General features: G+C 47.1%; 1 protein-coding gene across 1 annotated transcript in view; it reads right to left on the reverse strand.

The window, feature by feature from the left end:
• The window catches only part of LOC138296883 (solute carrier family 22 member 7-like), a 223,699-nt gene that overhangs the window by 97,410 nt on the left and 108,387 nt on the right, over positions 1 to 17,902 (reverse strand). The window contains exon 4 of the mRNA XM_069236376.1: positions 16,294 to 16,448. Within this exon, the coding sequence (XP_069092477.1) occupies positions 16,294 to 16,448 (155 nt within the window). The remainder of the gene's footprint in view (positions 1 to 16,293; positions 16,449 to 17,902) is intronic.

A 17,902-nucleotide genomic window follows, 5' to 3' on the forward strand; every position in this document is an offset into this window, starting at 1 on the left:
CAACAAAGAAGCAAAGACGACTTCTGCAACATTGTATCTTCAGCTCCTGCCAGCAACTGCAACTGTTTCCTAGTAGTGCATCCTCAGAGGACAGCCTGTTTTCAGCCTGCACAGAAGAACAAATGAATCTCCCTTGGAGTGAAGGAGTCACTTCCGTGCTTCAGCAGGCACCTCTCTGCAATGACAACTGGCGGAGTGGGTCCCCTCTCCTGAGAAGCTGCATGGATCCAGCCTCACAGGTGGTGGACTGAGGTAGTCCTAATGGTCCTGATGCGCTACTGTCCAAATTTGGTGGAGGTAAGAGCTTGCCTTCCCATGCAAGACAGTATCCCTGTGCACTGCATGTTTTGCAGTTGCCAAGGCTTGTTGGCATTCTTCCATGAAGTTCTTCACACACCTTGCAGCTCCGGCCCCCAGCATTTCATTCTGCAATGCACAGCTTCCTGCGTGGTTCTCCGGCGGCGTGGAACACTTTGTTGTAGTGCTGCATGGGCATCCTTTTGCGCCTTCTTTGTCCCTGTGCTGTGGGACTCCTGTGCATACTGACTGGTCTTCTGAGGGTTCTCTGAGTTGCTTAGAGCCCCATCTGACTGCCCCACCTGGGTAGAGTCCACCAAGTACCTCCTGGTCCCGGGCAGCACCATTTTCCACTAACCACGAGCTTTGGGTGTGCAAAGGCTTGGTGCCGGAATCCAATGACACAAACCAGACTGCAATCTTCCATCCAGAGTGGGACATCATCTGCACCAACCAGGAACCGGCATCTATCTTCTTGGGTGCAGTACTGAGTGTTGTTCTTCAACGTTGGTTCCTCTTTTGCTCCCCCTTCCGGGTTAGCAGGGGCTCCTGTTCTCCCTGGACTCTTCTGTGCTTTTTGGACTTGTTTCTGTTCTTCCGCAGGTCTTCAGGTCCAGGAATCCACTATCAGTGTCTTGCAGTCTCTTCTGGTTCTTGCATTATCTTATTTCTCATGTTCTTGTGTGTTCTAGGAAAGTTACTGTGATTTAATCCTGCTTTCCTGTGCTCTGCTGTGGGTTCTATTACTTACCATTGGTATTTTCTAATACTTCCAGCACCCCTCTACGCACTACACTTTCCTAGGTGGGAAACTGACCTTCGCATTCCACTTTCTTAGTATATGGTTTGTGTTCCCCCAGGCCTATTTCTAACTATTGTGAGTTTCACTATTTGCACTGTTTTCTAATTGTTTTTACAGCTATTTCTGCATACTAGTGTATTACTTACCTCCTAATGGATTATAATCTCTATGGTATTTTTGGCATTTGTGTCACCAAAATAAAGTTCCTTTATTTTTGTAACACCGAGTATTTTCTTTCATGTGTGTGAGTACTGTGTGACTACAGTGTGTAGGAAAGTACCATCTTGCCTGGCATGTTACCCCCATATTTCACTGTATATATGTTGTTTTAGTGTATGTGTCACTGGGACCCTGCCAGCCAGGGCCCCAGTGCTCATAAGTGTGCCTTGTATGTGTTCCCTGTATGATGACTAACTGTCTCACTGAGGCTCTGCTAACCAGAAGCTCAGTGGTTATGCTCTCTCTGCTTTCTAAATTGTCACTAACAGGCTAGTGACCAATTTCACCAATTCACATTGGCATACTGGAACACCCTTATAATTCCCTAGTATATGGTACTGAGGTACCCAGGGTACTGGGGTTCCAGGAGATCCCTATGGGCTGCAGCATTTCTTTTGCCACCCATAAGGAGATCTGACAATTCATACACAGGCCTGCCAGTGCAGCCTGAGTGAAATAACGTCCACGTTATTTCACAGCCATTTACCACTGCATTTAAGTAACTTATAAGTCACCTATATGTGTAACCTTCACCTAGTGAATCTTGGGTGCAAAGTTACTTAGTGTGTGGGCACCCTGGCACTAGCCAAGGTGCCCCCACATCGTTCAGGGCAAATTTCCCGGACTTTGTGAGTGCGGGGACACCATTACACGCGTGCACTGTACATAGGTCTCTACCTATGTACAGCGTCACAATGGTAACTCCGAACATGGCCATGTAATATGTCTAGGATCATGGAATTGTCACCCCAATGCCATTGTGGCATTGGGGTGACAATTACATCATCCCCCGGGTCTCTAGCACAGATCCCGGGTACTGCCAAACTGCCTTTCCCGGGGTTTCACTGCAGCTGCTGCTGCTGCCAACCCCTCAGACAGGTTTCTGCCCTCCTGGGGTCCAGCCAGGCCTGGCCCAGGAAGGCAGAACAAAGGACTTCCTCAGAGAGAGGGTGTTACACCCTCTCCCTTTGGAAATAGGTGTCAGGGCTGGGGAGGTGTAGCCTCCCCCAGGCTCTGGAAATGCTTTGATGGGTACAGATGGTGCCCATCTCTGCATAAGCCAGTCTACACCGGTTCAGGGATCCCCCAACCCTGCTCTGGCGCGAAACTGGACAAAGGAAAGGAGAGTGACCACTCCCCTGACCTGCACCTCCCAGGGGAGGTGCCCAGAGCTCCTCCAGCGTGCCCCAGACCACTGCCATCTTGGATTCAGAGGTGTGCTGGCACACTGGACTGCTCTGAGTAGCCAGGGCCAGCAGGTGACGTCAGAGACTCCTTCTGATAGGCTCTTACCTTTCTTACTAGCCTATCCTCCTTCCTAGGTAGCCAAACCTCCTTTTCTGGCTATTTAGGGTCTCTGCTTTGGGGAATTCTTCAGATACCGAATGCAAGAGCTCACCAGAGTTCCTCTGCATCTCTCTCTTCACCTTCTGCCAAAGGATCGACCGCTGACTGCTCAGGACGCCTGCAAAACCGCAACAAAGTAGCAAAGACGACTACTGCAACCTTGTATCGCTTCATCCTGCTGGCTTTCTCGCCTGTTTCCTGGTGGTGCATGCTCTGGGGGTAGTCTGCCTCCTTCTTGCACCAGGAGCTCTGAAGAAATCTCCCGTGGGTCGACGGAATCTTCCCCCTGCAACCGCAGGCAACAAAAGACTGCATCACTGGTCCTCTGGGTCCCCTCTCAGCACGACGAGCGTGGTCCCTGGAACTCAGCAAATCTGTCCAAGTGACTCCTACAGTCCAGTGACTCTTCAGTCCAAGTTTGGTGGAGGTAAGTCCTTGCCTCCCCACGCTAGACTGCTTTACTGGGTACCACGTGATTTGCAGCTGCTCCGGCTCCTGTGCACTCTTCCAGGATTTCCTTCATGTACAGCCAAGCCTGGGTCCCTGACACTCTAACCTGCAGTGCACAACGTTAGGAGTTGTCCTCCGGCGTCGTGGGACTCCCTTTTCTGACTTCGGGTGGACTCTGGTTCACTCCTCTTCTAAGTGCCTGATCCAGTACTTCTGCGGGTGCTGCCTGCTTCTGTGAGGGCTCCCTGACTTGCTGGGCGCCCCCTCTGTCTCCTCATCCAAGTGGCGACATCCTGGTCCCTTCTGGGCCACAGCAGCATCCAAAAACCCTAACTGCGACCCTTGCAGCTAGCAAGGTTTGTTTGCAGTCTTTCTGCATGGGAACACTTCTGCAAGCTTCTTCACGACGTGGGACATCAATCCTCCAAAGGGGAAGTTCCTAGTCCTCTTCGTTCTAGCAAAACACCAAGCTTCTTCCACCCGGTGGCAGCTTCCTTGCATCCTCAGTTGGCATTTCCTGGGCATCTGCCCACTCTCGACACCGTTGCGACTCTTGGACTTGGTCCCCTTGTCTTACAGGTACTCAGGTCCGGAAATCCACTGTTGTTGCTTTCCTGGTGTTGGTCTTCCTTGCAGAATCCCCCCATCACGACTTCTGTGCTCTCTCGGGGTTGTAGGTGCACTTTACACCTACCTTACAGGGTCTTGGGGTGGGCTATTTTTCTAACCCTCACTGTTTTCTTACAGTCCCAGCAACCCTCTACAGGCTCACATAGGTTTGGGGTCCATTCGTGGTTCGCATTCCACTTTTGGGGTATATGGTTTGTGTTGCCCCAATACCTATGTGCTCCTATTGCAATCTACTGTAACTTTACATTGCTTGCATTACTTCCTTTTGCTATTACTGCATATTTTTGGTATTGTGTACATATATCTTGTTTATATTTGGCATCCTCATACTGAGGGTTCTCACTGAGATACTTTTGGCATATTGTCATAAAAATAAAGTACTTTTATTTTTAGTATATCTGTGTATTGTGTTTTCTTATGATATTGTGCATATGACACCAGTGGTATAGTAGGAGCTTTGCATGTCTCCTAGTTCAGCCTAAGCTGCTCTGCTATAGCTACCTTCTATCAGCCTAAGCTGCTAGAAACACCTCTTCTACACTGATAAGGGATAACTGGACCTGGTACAGAGTGTAAGTACCCCTTGGTACCCACTACAAGCCAGGCCAGCCTCCTACACAGTTGTATTGCATGAGCTTTGCATGTCTCCTAGATAAGCCTTGGCTGCTCAGCTACAGCTACCGCTAGGGAGGCTGACTTCTAGCACTGCCTACACTTCACTAAGAAGGGATAACTGAACCTGGTATAAGGTGTAATTACCATAGGTACCCACTACAAACCGGGCCAGTCTCCCACAAACTTTAACATCACTTTTACTTTTGTTTGTTTCAGTGTTTTCTTTAAGTGTAGTAGGATGTCCATTAGTGTCCATTGTGCCCAACCCCCCTGCCAGCACCTTACTCCCTGAAGTTCTGAGCTGTGTGGCATGGGAGTGATGGGTATGGGCTTTACCTAAAGCCAAGCTTTGCCGACAATCCCCCGCTGCCCAACTCTAAACTAAAAGCCATGTGCAGCAGGGAGTTCACCCAAAACCTGATTGTGCACGGTGTTGCTGCATGGAGTTGGGTTCAGGGCATAGGCTGGAGCACACAGTGTAACAATTTAAAGTTTCTCATTCTATGTAAAGCAAAAGTACTCACTTTGACAGAAAGTCACAAATAACTTGTGTATATTTCATAAATTCACACATTGAAATGATTAATAAAAGTTATTGCAAGAACATATTTTTAATAGATCCTTTAATAAAACATTAACAAGTATTTGAGTCTTTATTTTAGCATTTTTCAAGGTACAAAGTTCAACCATAGAACAAACCGCTACAGGTCCCCCCGCACTCCATCTGAAGAGTATACAGCTCCAGCTTGGCGTGCTTTTAATATATATGATAAGCTCCTCTGCGGTCAAGGATTTAATGACCCAAGAGAATTACAGTATTTTTTTAATGTTGCTCGGGGTGTGCACATTAAAAACTGTTTGGTGATTCTCCTGCCTCTCCTAGGCGGGCTACCAGCAAAATAACATAGGTATATGGAAAAAGGCCTAGAGCATTATGGGACCTTCCTTGCTCGAAGCAATGAATAATAAATGAGTGTCTCTTGCTGCTCATTTATCATTCATTTTCCACTTTTATTATTTGAAATTATTACTGTGGGTGTCCCATGCCAATTTGGAACACCCATTACCATTTCGTTTCATTGGGGCTACAATGGGAGCCAAAGACCCCATTAGTCCTGTCAGCTTCCCTGCCAGCACTCATCTTGGGTGTCGCTGGAAGCAAGCAATTCTTTATATTGAGGAGGGGCCATGTAGCCATCACCCCAAACCACTGCAGGCACCGGGGACCCCATCTCCTGGGGCAAATAGTTGTATTTATGGGTATGGGGATGTGGGTCATCCCACAAGCCTTAAAATGATTTGGAGCAAGACAATCATTTGAATCAGAAGGGTCATGCAGCCTCCTTCCTCTGGCCAATACTGACCCCAGGGACCCATCCCGAGATTGATATTCATTTCAAGTAGAGAGCGGCATGTGGCCTTCCTCCCTGAGCAATACTACCAGCGCTGGCCCAGGGGAGCACATCCTCCATTCCATGGGGAAACACCACCTCACCTTAATTTGAATTTTGCACTGGGGATGAGTTCCCTGGGCCTTAAATGCCTTGGGAAGTGGGATGCACATTGCTCCCCTAATTTGAATAACAGCCCCATAGGATGAGGTCCTAGGGCCTTATAGAGCCTGGGGGGGGGGGGGGTCTGCATACCTCTCCTTTCTTTTAAAGATAGCCCCGGTGGTGGGGTCATTTAGGCCTCAAAGAGGCTCGAGGAGGGGGACCTCATGTCCATCCCCTTTAATTTAAAGATTGTCCTTGTGAATGAGGTCCCAGGGCCAGAGGCCTTGTAGAAGCTCAGGAGAGGGGGCAGTGTGACCTCTTCCCGTAACACAATATAGCATGAGGCGGTGGGTTCCTCGAGGCCTCAGGGAGGCTCAGGGAGGTAAGGAACTTGCCCCCTCCCAGTTAACTATAATATGCTACTCATCCGAGGACCTGGCCCAGATCTGTGTTTTTTGTTTGTTTACAGCACACTGTTGCCACTAGATTCTTATTGTTAGGACCACAGTTCCATTGGAAATTGGTTTTTGGGGTTCCTTATAACTAGTGCCGTTTGACAAGTCCTCATGAAAGCTCTCAAAACAAACATTAATCCACCTAAACACTTTCCTAGAACGTTTCAAGGTGATCCATCAAGCGGGGGCTGGGGAAAAGGAGGTTCTGAAACTTATTGTCCCAATTTAGTTTTACAAAGGAAAATTAGACACAGCACCACCAAACTGGCTTAACAGATTTTCACAAACTAGATCTTTGTCCAGAAGGTGAGCTTGCTGTGGTTTCTGTAGGAAATATCACTCTGCTAGCTCAACTGTGCAATCTGATTGACTGGCCGCAACTTGAACAGTAAGTTGAGGCCACCGTCATAGGATTTAGTGGCTCGGTCCCTAACTACTAAAAAACATGGGACAATATTGATGCAAAGGTCAGGGCAGAGGAGTAAATGGAGGGGCTGGGAAGTGTTGGACCACCTGGCCCTTTATGCAAAGTCATCTCCAAATGTTTTGCCTTCCTCCTGATCTTTTTGCTAATTTAATTTTTGTTTGCTTTAGGACTCTGGGCACTTTACAACTGCTACCCAGAGCTAATGTGCATGTGTTCTCTACTTAAAACATGGTAACATTCACTTATCCATAATTGGTGTATTTTATTTACTTAAAAGACCCTAGTAAAGTGCACTACTTGTGCCTAGAGCCTGTAAGTTAAATGCTACTAGTGGACCTGCAGCATTGATTGTGCCATTCACTTAAGTAGCCCTTAAAACATGTCTCAGGCCTAACATTGGGGAGCTTGTGTAGACAGTTTTAAACTGGCATGTTGACCTGGTAAGTTAACCCTCTTGCCACACCCAAACTTTCCCTTTTAGTACATATAAGTGACCCCTAAAGTAGGCCCTAGACAGGCCAAGGGCAGATTGCAGTATATTTAAAAAGTAGGACATGCACTTTTAAGTTTTACATGTCCCGGTAATAAACAACTCTTAGTTGTTTTTCACAACAGCAACGCCTATCTCTCCCATAGGTTAGCATTGGGATTGCCTTATCACATCTTATAAGTGTAAATTCCAATTGGAAAGATATGAGACCCCCAAGTTTGGTATTTCTGGAATCACATTTTAAAATCCTAACTCATTATGAAGTTTGATTTTAAATTGTAATTCTGAAAATGCCACTTTTAGAAAGTTGGCATTTTCTTATTCTTACCATCTGGTGCCTTCTACGCCTGTGTCTGAACACACAGCTGGGCTCTTGTGCATCCCTTCAGAGACTCACACACAAAGGTATCTTAGGGGTGACTGATGGGCCATCCACAGCCTGATGGGCCATCTTGGGCGGGATGGGAGGGAGGCGCTGACACTTACACCTGATAGGGCTGTGTCCTGGTCCAACACAAGGGGCCTCATAGCCCCCCTCTAGAGAGCCTGGAGCCAGGGCATGAAGGGCATGGACTCTGTGCACTTCAAATGCATCTTTGAAGTCTCTCCTACTTCAAAGGACACCACCAACTCAGTACATTTTGGGCCTGTGGATACTCTGCCAGGAAGGACTGCTGAAAGGACTGTCATTGTGCTGGACTCTGTTAGACTCCTGCTCTGCTATGCTGACCTGCTGCCTGCTGTCCTTCTTGCCTAGTAGTGAGAAATACTGGACCTGAATCTCTCCAACCCAGAACTAGAGTGATATTAAGGGCTATGCTGGCTTACCTCCTGTTCTTCTGAAGTATTAGGGACACAAAAGTTTTCCAACACACCTGACACAGCTCCTGGACTTGTCTTCAACCAGCCCCTGATCCCCAAGAGGCGCCTCTTCTCTCCTGTGCCCTTGGAAGTAGTTTTTGGCCCTTGAAATTAAGCTTGTGGTCTCTTTGCAACTGCAAACGGGCCCAAACTGCACCCAAACCACACCACTTGCATGAAGAACCAGTGCAAGTAGCCACAAGTTTGTCTTTTCGTACAGCAGGTATCACTGCTTGTGACTGCGAGGCTCCAGTCCACCTGTTCGTGATATGCAGCCACGGACCATCACCAGTGATGCTCTCCTTGCTCCCAGCAAGCTTCTTCTCCGTGAACGGGTCTCTTGGCTCAACTTTTGAGAATGTTAAACTTCAGTGGGACTTGTCTGGGGCTGTATCCAACCTGCATGCCATTGCTGTTGGCCTGAACATTTGGATTTAAACCGGTCTAGTGCGACCAGATCTCCTCGTTTGGCACTTTATGCTTCTAAGCATTAAATTGCATTCTAATCTTTAAAAATGTATATATTGACTTCTATTTATTGGATTTGTCTTGTTTTGGACTTGTTTTGTTCATAAAAATTAAGCTCTATTTCTATAACCAGGTGTTGTGTCTTTTTGTGTGGTGTTTTCACTTTTTTACTGTTTTACTTTTCACATTGCCTCTTAATTTAAACCTGCTGGCTCTGTGCCAAGCTACCAGAGGAGGAGGACAGGCTTATTTATGGTTTACATCTCTACTTGGAGAAGGGACATACATCTGCCAACCAGAAACCCAATTTCTAACAGGTGGTATCAAAGGTCGAAGCATGGTGAAAATGGTTTAAGGACGTTTTCTTTGCCATTTGTCAGATTAGCTGAATAATTATGGTGCCCAGAGCGGCATACAACACAGCTCTTAGGCTTAAGGATGGCTCTGCAGGCCCAAAACACAGACCCACTTAACCCCCACACACTGTTTCACTTACACACACCACCACACTCATAGACATAACCACACACCTCCATACACACACTTATTCACAAAGTCACACAACCACACAATCACATTGACACCCACACAGTCCCCCCATTCACATACGCACACATACACCCACACAACCACACACACACACTGTGACATATATAACACACTCTCACATACAGTCGGCCCAGAACCCAACACACACACACTGAAACAAACCCACTCAATCCCCTCACACTCACACTCACACACACTCACATATCTTCAAACATACACTGACACACAAACTCACACAACCCCACATACCCACTCACACACACCAACACAACTCCACACGTACAGAGGTAAACACAACCCCACATGCACATACACTGAAGGGTATAGCCCCCTGTAGGAGGCTAGCTTGGTTTGGTGGGTACCTTGGGTACGTACACCTTATACCAGGTCCAGTTATCCCTTATTAATGAAATGTAGTAGTGTTCTAGCAGCTTAGGCTGGTAGAGGTGGCTATAGCAGAGCAGCTTAGACTGAACTAGGAGACATACAAAGCTCATGCAATATCACTTATAGTTACACAATACTTGTACACAAGTAAATACAATACTCAGTGTTACCAAAATGCCAACCCAGAAGAGGGTACAAAAGAAGAGTCCCTGGTTAGTCGATGACTGCAGAAATGCACCCTAGGAAGATGCCAGTGGGTTCCTGCATGATGCAAAAGATGACACACGGCGTGAAGATCGTTGTAGACAAGATTTTGTGTTGGAAGGCACCAACATGCCTTGGCTATGACAAAAGTGCATTTTGCATAAAAATGGCGCTGGACGGCCCCAAAAGGGATCTGGGGGTCTCAACTCTATGTGATGAGGATAAGGGGGCTCTCAGCACCTTAGAGGGCCCTCAAGATTCCAGCCAGCACCCCCGGGAGTCACAGAATCGGGGTTCAAAGGAGGTGCAAAACGCAGTTCATGCAGCACAACAAAAGAAGGTTCCACGCTTCCGGAGAACAATTCAGTGAGTTGAGAATCACAGGATGGAGTGATGGAGACCTGGGCTAGGCTGTGCATGAAGGAATTGTGTAAAGAATGCACAAAGGCCTCAGGAGGCGAAGAAGGCACAGTACACAGGGGTACCATTACTCTCATGGAAGGCAAGGTCTTACCTCCTCCAAATTGCATCAGCAGGACCTCAGGAAAGTCTATGTCGATGATGTCCACCCTCTGTGTCCTTAGGAGCATGCTCGTTGTTGAGAAGGAGTCCCAGGGTAACAGTTGTCGTCTTCGAAGGTGCCTGCTTGGAGCAGGGGAGTGACTCCGTCACCCCACTGGAGATTTCTTTGATTCTTCTGGTGCAGTGTGCACACCATGGAAACTGTTGCAGTTGCTGACTTGGAGCTGAGGTTGATGAAGAAAAGTGTCTATTGTAGACACTTTGTTACAGTTACAGCGTTTCTTGTAGGAGGTGCAGTTGATCCAAAGTCAGAAGAGTCTGAAGTTGTTGCAGAGGATTCTTGAAGGAAACTTGCAAGCAGAATCTGAAGAGAACCCATAGGAGAGACCCTAAATAGCCCTGAGAGGGCGATTGGCTACCTTATCATGTATGGACCTATCAGGAGGGGTCTCTGACGTCACCTGCTGGCACTGGCCACTCAGAGCCCTCCAGAGTGCCCCCAGACCTTGCAAAGCAAGATGGCTGAAGTCTGGGACACACTGGAGGAGCTCTGAGCACCACCCCTGGGGTGGTGATGGACTGGGGAGTTGTCACTCCCCTTTCCTTTGTCCAGTTTCCTGCCAGAGCAGGGGAGAATGGGTCCCTGAACCAGGGTAGACTGGTGTATTCAAGGAGGGCACCATCTGTGCCCTTCAAAGCATTTCCAAAGGCTGGTGGAGGCTACCCCTCCCCAGCCTGTAACACCTATTTCCAAAGGAGAGGGTGTAAAATCCTGCTCTCAGAGGAAATGCTTTGTTCTGCCTTCCTGGGACTGGGCTGCCCAGACCCCAGGAGGGCAGAACCCTGTTTGTGAGGTGGCAGCATCTGTAGCTGCAGTGCAAGCCTTAGAGAGCTGGTTGGCAGTACTGGGGGTCTATTGTGGAGCCCCCAGGATGAATGGAATTGGCTCTCCAATACCACATTTGAAATGGGGGGACAATTCCATGACCATAGACATATTACATGGCCATATTTGGAGTTACCATTGTGAAGCTACATATAGGTATTGACCTATATGTAGTGCACGTGTGTAATGGCGTCCCTGCACTCACAAAGTCTGGGGAAATGGCCCTGAACTATGTAAGGGGCACCTTTGCTAGTGCAAGGGTGCCCTCATACTTAGTAACTTTGCACCTAACCTTCAGTAAGTGAAGGTTAGACATTTAGGTGACTTATAAGTTACTTAAGTGCAGTGAAGATGGCTGTGAAACAGTGTGTGCACTATTTCACGCATGCTGCAATGGCAGTCCTGTGTAAGGGTTTGTCTGAGCTCCCTATGAGTGGCAAAAGAAATGCTGCAGCCCATATGGATCTCTTGGAATCCCAATGCCCTGGGTACCTAGGTACCATATACTAGGGACTTATAAGGGAGGTCCAGTATTCCAATTGAAATTGGTAAATGTAGTCACTGACCTACAATGAAAAATGTAAAAGCAGAGAGAGCATAAGCACTGAGGTTCTGGTTAACAGAGTTTCCGTGACACAGTTAGGCATTACACAGGCACACACATTAGGCCACAAACTATGAGCACTGGGGTCCTGGCTAGCAGGATCCCAGTGAGACAGGCAAAACACACTGACATATAGGTTTTTATCTATGAGCACTGGGGTCCTGGCTAACAGGATCCCACTGACACAGTAAAAACACACTGACACACACTCAAAAACAGGCCAAAAGTGGGTGTAACCATGCTAGAAAGAGGCTACTTTCCTACACACCCACACTTAAACACACACACACAATCACCCTTGCACACACTGATGCACACATAAACCCACAGTCACCCACATATCCACACAACCCCATACACACAGCCGCACAATCCCACATTCATGCACATATTCACACATTTGCAGACACATAGGGGGTCATTTTGACCTCAGCGGTCTTTTTCCAAGACCACCGAGGTACCGCCGTGCGGAACACCGTCAGTGGTGGCGGTTTGCCGCTCGGCCTATTATGACCGTTGGCAGCTCTCTGTCCTTTTACAGATGGAGAGCCGCCAACAGTCATACTGGCGGGAGGCGGGGAAGTGGAGGTTGTTCCACCTCCACCGCCACGCCAACAGAACACCGCCCAGCGAATCACATCCTGTGATTCGCCGTGGCGGTGTTCTGTTGACGGTGTGGTGTCGGCGGAGCTGACCCCATGGCTCCCGTCCCCTCCCGGAGGATCATTAGACCAGGTAAGTCGATCGTCCGTGAGGGGAGGGGGTACGGGGGTGTTGTGTGCGTGCATGGGGGTGTGTGTGTGTGTATGTAGAGGGGGTGTGTGAGTGCGTGTATGCTTGCGGGGGTGTTGTGTTTTTGGAAATGAGTGCGTGTATGTCTGTAGGTATGTCTGTATGGATGTGTGCGTGTATGTGTGAATGTGGGTGCGCGTGTCTGACTGTGTGTGTGTGGATGTTGGCATGTATGTCGGTGTGTGTGCGTGTCTGTGTGTTGGTGGTGCCTGCGTGCGTGTCGTGTGTGTATGAATGATGTTATGTTGGGGGTCGGAGAGGGGAGGGGGGTCCTGCCACCTTTGGGGGGTGGCAGGGGTGGTGGGGGGAGTCGGGGTGGGGGAGACCCCTATCAGTGCCAGGGAAGGTATTCCCTGGCACTGATAGTGCTTACCGCCATGGATTTCATGGCGGGTCCAACCGCAGGAAATCCACGGCGGTAAGCCGGGTCAAAATACCGCCGCCGGTATAGTGACGGCCGCTGGGAGCGGCGGATGTCCATGGCGGTAACCGCCATGGTCATAGTACAAAAAAAAGACCGCCAGCCTGTTGGCGGTCTTACCGCCGCTTCTCCGCCTTCCGCCAGGGTCATAATGACCCCCATAATCATGTTCACACACACCCACATAATCCACAAACATTCACACACACATGCACACATATAACCTCAGAAATACACAGTAACTAATTCACACAAACTCATACAGCAATATACAAAAACCATACACCCCCACACACACTAACCCACACATCACACATAGTTACACACATGCAGATACACCTACACAGCCCCCTACATACATACTGACACACAAGCCCACACAAACACCACCATACACACACAAGCACACCGACACACACGGACACACAAACCCACACACCTCCTCCACACATACTGACACTCTATTACACAATCCTATATACACACAGAGGCACAAATGCACCAACAGACCTCCACATACATACTCTGACACACACAACCCCCACAGACACACCTACACATATACGCAACTGTCACACAGACACTAAAGCACACAACCTCACATACACTCACACAAACACACACACACAACCCAACATACACTCACACAACCTCACACTCATACACACATTCACACAATACGACACACTCACACGCACACAATCCTACGTTCATACACACATTCACAGAACCCCACACATACTCTAACAACTCCAGACACATAGGGGGTCATTACGACCCTGGCGGCCGGCGGTAAGCTGGCGGTAACACCGCCGACAGGCTGGCGGTGTTCCGCCAGCTATTATGACCGTGGCGCAATAGCCAAAGCCATACCGCCGGCCCCTCCAACATACCGCCAGGCTTCTGCCTGGCGGTCATAATCCCCAGGGCAGCGGTGCAAGCACCGCTGCCCTGGGGATTATGAGTCCCCGACTGCCAGCCTGTCCGTGGCAGTAAACACCGCCATGGAAAGGCTGGCGGTAAGGGGACTTGGGGTGCCCCTGCGGGCCCCTGCACTGCCCATGCACTTGGCATGGGCAGTGCAGGGGCCCCCAGGCATAGCCCATTTGCGCATTTCACTGCCCAAATTTCAGGCAGTGAAATGCGCGACAGGTGCTACTGCACCCGCTGCACATCAGCATTGCCGCCGGCTCTATTACCAGCCGGCAGCAATGTTGATGTGACTTTTCCGCTGGGCCAACGGACGGTAACACTGTTACCGTCCGCTGGCCCAGAGGAAAAGTCATAATAGGGAGCCAGGAATACCTCCGGCAATGGCGGTATTCTGGCTCCCGCAGCCTCGGTGGTCTTTTTGAAAGACCGCCGAGGTTGTAATGAGGCCCATAGTTTCAAACACATATACTACCCCACACATGCACTCACCTACACAGTCATACAGCCCCTCATATACAGTCATACACCAACACAACTTCGAATACACACTGATACACAAACTCACACAAACACACACACTCACACAGCCCCACGCACACACTCACACCCACACCCACACAATACAATTACCCCACATACACATGTACACCCTCCCCACATTCACACACACTTTGGGACCTTAGGTATATTCTGTTTTCCTTATTACAAGTGCATTAGAGTATAATGAGCTTGTGATAGGGCTAACAGGGTATCTATTATGGTTGTGATGAGTACCTGTCTGTCAAATTCAAAATCAGTGATTGTATCTCCTATCAGAATTCCTGAAAGAAGAGCCAACTTCGATATAGCACACAAATATTCTCTATCTTCTGCTCTTTTAATTGGGCCATAGGCATAATTGGAATGAAAGAGAGAGACAAAAATTTGAGAGGTGTATGATTAACCAATGAGAGTTTGTATGATAGGGAGAGAGACCTGAACCTCAGCATTTTCCCATAGGAATTCATTTTGCAATAAATAAATAAGTAAAAACAAACTCAAACATTCTATTTATACTATGATTATTATAAGGTGTAATAATATTAACTATACATTTTTATTCATTTCTGCCATTGCACTTTGAAGTTATTAGGGCAAAGAGGAAATGCCTCCCAAAAGTCCTTCATTAGGCACTGCTGCCCTCTAAGCTTACTATGTTGCACATTGGGCAGCTGATACAACCAGAGAACAACTACTTTTAAACTTTCTGTACAAAGGGAAACTATGCATCATATGACAACTGTCTTTACCCAGCTTTCACACTCAAAAGCTTTGTGAGACCTTGGTCAAATCAGTTCTGCCTCAGTTTCTTCATCTGCTAAACCAAAAGACCACAGTTAGAGATTTAAGGCTAGTTTGTGTTGCTTCAAACAAAATTGAGTATTTACATATGTCATTTTGTGTAGCAAAAATAAATTAATGTTGATGCTTCTCGATAAGTGTTATTAGTCACATGTAGTCACGTCATCAACTTCTAAAGGTTTGCAAAGCCCTTCGTGGCAATTTAGTGTTTGATGGCCTACCAGCCAGTAAGGTTGATGGTGTTCTTCAACCATTTAGCAGGGTATTGCCCACTGTATTTAGCACTTTTGTCATAGTTAAGTGCTGGCTGAGCTACTGTGTCATGGTCAGATTGAGCCATCGACCAATCACCCTTTGCCCTCATATGTTGTAAAATTGTTGATGTTTGCACAATATCAGTGGGACAAAGCTATCTCCAGCCTCTCACTTACTTGCCTTCTTAATGCTTTGGAACAACAAGGCAATAAAAGTTTAGAGTCCTGTTATTGCAGGGCATGCAGAAGCGAGCAAGCACTGTTAGTACAAATTCTCCAGAGAGAACAGAGGGGAACCAGAAATAGGATGGTCAATGGGAGCTGTAATCATGAACAATAACCACTTTCTGTTCCAGAAAAATAAAAAATACCCAAACACCCAAAAATATCTAAATACAGTGTATACATCCAATTAGTTGCAAGAGGGGACAGAAAATCACAATTTCTTTTTTTTTTTTTTACTTTTTACACAATTTGCCAAGTGGTTCCATGACATGTGATACCATCAACAGGTCCTGACATTTCAGCTAACATGTTACAGAAAGAGCTGAGAAGATGAGAAGATTGGATGAAGAGCTGAGGGAAGATTAGTAGTGTTTAGGGGTGGAATGAAAGGAGGTGTAGGAGAGAGAAAGGCTAATAGAGAAGTTAGAGGAGCTGGAGAAATACTTCGTCATTTATCACATATTTCTTCACAAATAAAACCAAGTACCAAGAAATCAATGAGTTGCAAAAGATTCTGATCATCAAATGGGGACACTTTTTTGGGTGCTGTCGGCCTATATTTGGTCCCCATTTATTGTTGTTAAAAAGCATTCAACTTCTAAAAAACACTTTACTTACCTAATGCAGTTGTGAGCATGGGAAAACCAGAAAGAGTCACACCAGCAAGAGACCGGAAGACTACAAACATGGGATAATTGACAGATACTGCAGCGGTCATCTCAAACACCACTGAGCACACACAGCATACCAGGAGCATCGTACGCCGGCCATACCTAGGTGGAAACACATTAAAGCATGGCTGTCTTAAACTGCTTATACTCTGCAGGCATTGATGGACATGTGATCGTTAATTCACAGGCTTTAAAAGTCCACAATAAGAAATAAGAAGCAATACGCCTAGCCAACAATACAAGAAAACAATGTAGTACACTGAGAGTGAGTATAACGTCTGAATATAGACATTAATTAATGTTGTGTGTGAGAGATTCTGAGCTGTTAGCTCAATCCTTTTATCTCTTGGCTCCTATTATGATCAAAAGATTGCTTGGTTTGGGCGGTAGCACTGCAGCATGTGGGAGACTGTCGGCCCCATCTGAAACTGTTGGTCTACCTTCTGGCTAGCTCACAGTGCCTCATCCACCCCGATCAGGGTAATAATGATTTGTGCCAACCCAAACCTGACACTTTGACTCCTCTGGAAAGTCATGGAAACAGATCATACCCCTGTCACCCATTTGCTCAGTGACTCACACATGCCAATGAAAGAGAATATTCTAACTGGATTTCAATGCATTTATTGAAGCAATTGCATCCTAATGTAAAAAGCATGACCTGTGATTATAAGGCAGATAAAAGATAATACAGTGATCATTGATACACCTCTTGTAGAGAAGATGAACAACCCCACCATTTTGTATGGTTCTAGAAGTTCTAGTGGTTCCAGCCTAACCCTTATGTCTTGATCTGAGAGCACAGTAGTGGTAACCCATATGCCAGTCCTGATGTAAGGGAGTACCCCCACCCCATAACTGAATAGGATAGCAGGGGTCTGCCAGTTGTCTGATTAGCAATCCTCTTGGGAACCTGGAGAGTCAGTGCCAGGATCAGCAAAGCTGTTCGCAATATGATGTGCATTCCATTATGGTCATGACTGGAATGTCCTCTAACCTCCTTAGGCCTATGTGTTGTTTATATAATAATTCACATACAGTTTGTGGAACAGGCCTGATGATATATAGTGCTTTTTTAATAGGAGCTGCCCCCAGGGCGGGCAATACATGTTAACATATCATGTTACGTACATAACAGCCTTGGACGATGGATAAAATGCATGCTGTACGATGTCTTGATAAGAGATGTGCTACGTGAACTCTGTCTTCTTGGAATGACACAGCTGATTATAATATGAAACAATGTGCAAAGCAGGCTTGCTAAAATAAATGAACAAATTAAGATATGTTTCTAAAAGGTGCACACCATGAAACTAGCTAAAATATGCGTGTCACTAAAGGGCCAATACAATACTTTTTCCAAAACTACGTGAACATCCATGCCCCAATTGAGCACCCAATTGCAAGCCAGAACCTTCTGCACCCTGATACTATAACGGCCTTGCTGACAACGCTATAATTTTGCAATTTATTATTAGGCTCCTCTCGCGTTCCCAGAAGTAAATACTTGAAGTGTCATTCATAAGGGTCAGGGGTGTAGCTTCAACCTAGGAATT

Source organism: Pleurodeles waltl, chromosome 5 (genome assembly GCF_031143425.1).
Source record: "Pleurodeles waltl isolate 20211129_DDA chromosome 5, aPleWal1.hap1.20221129, whole genome shotgun sequence".
Taxonomy (NCBI): Eukaryota; Metazoa; Chordata; class Amphibia; order Caudata; family Salamandridae; genus Pleurodeles; species Pleurodeles waltl.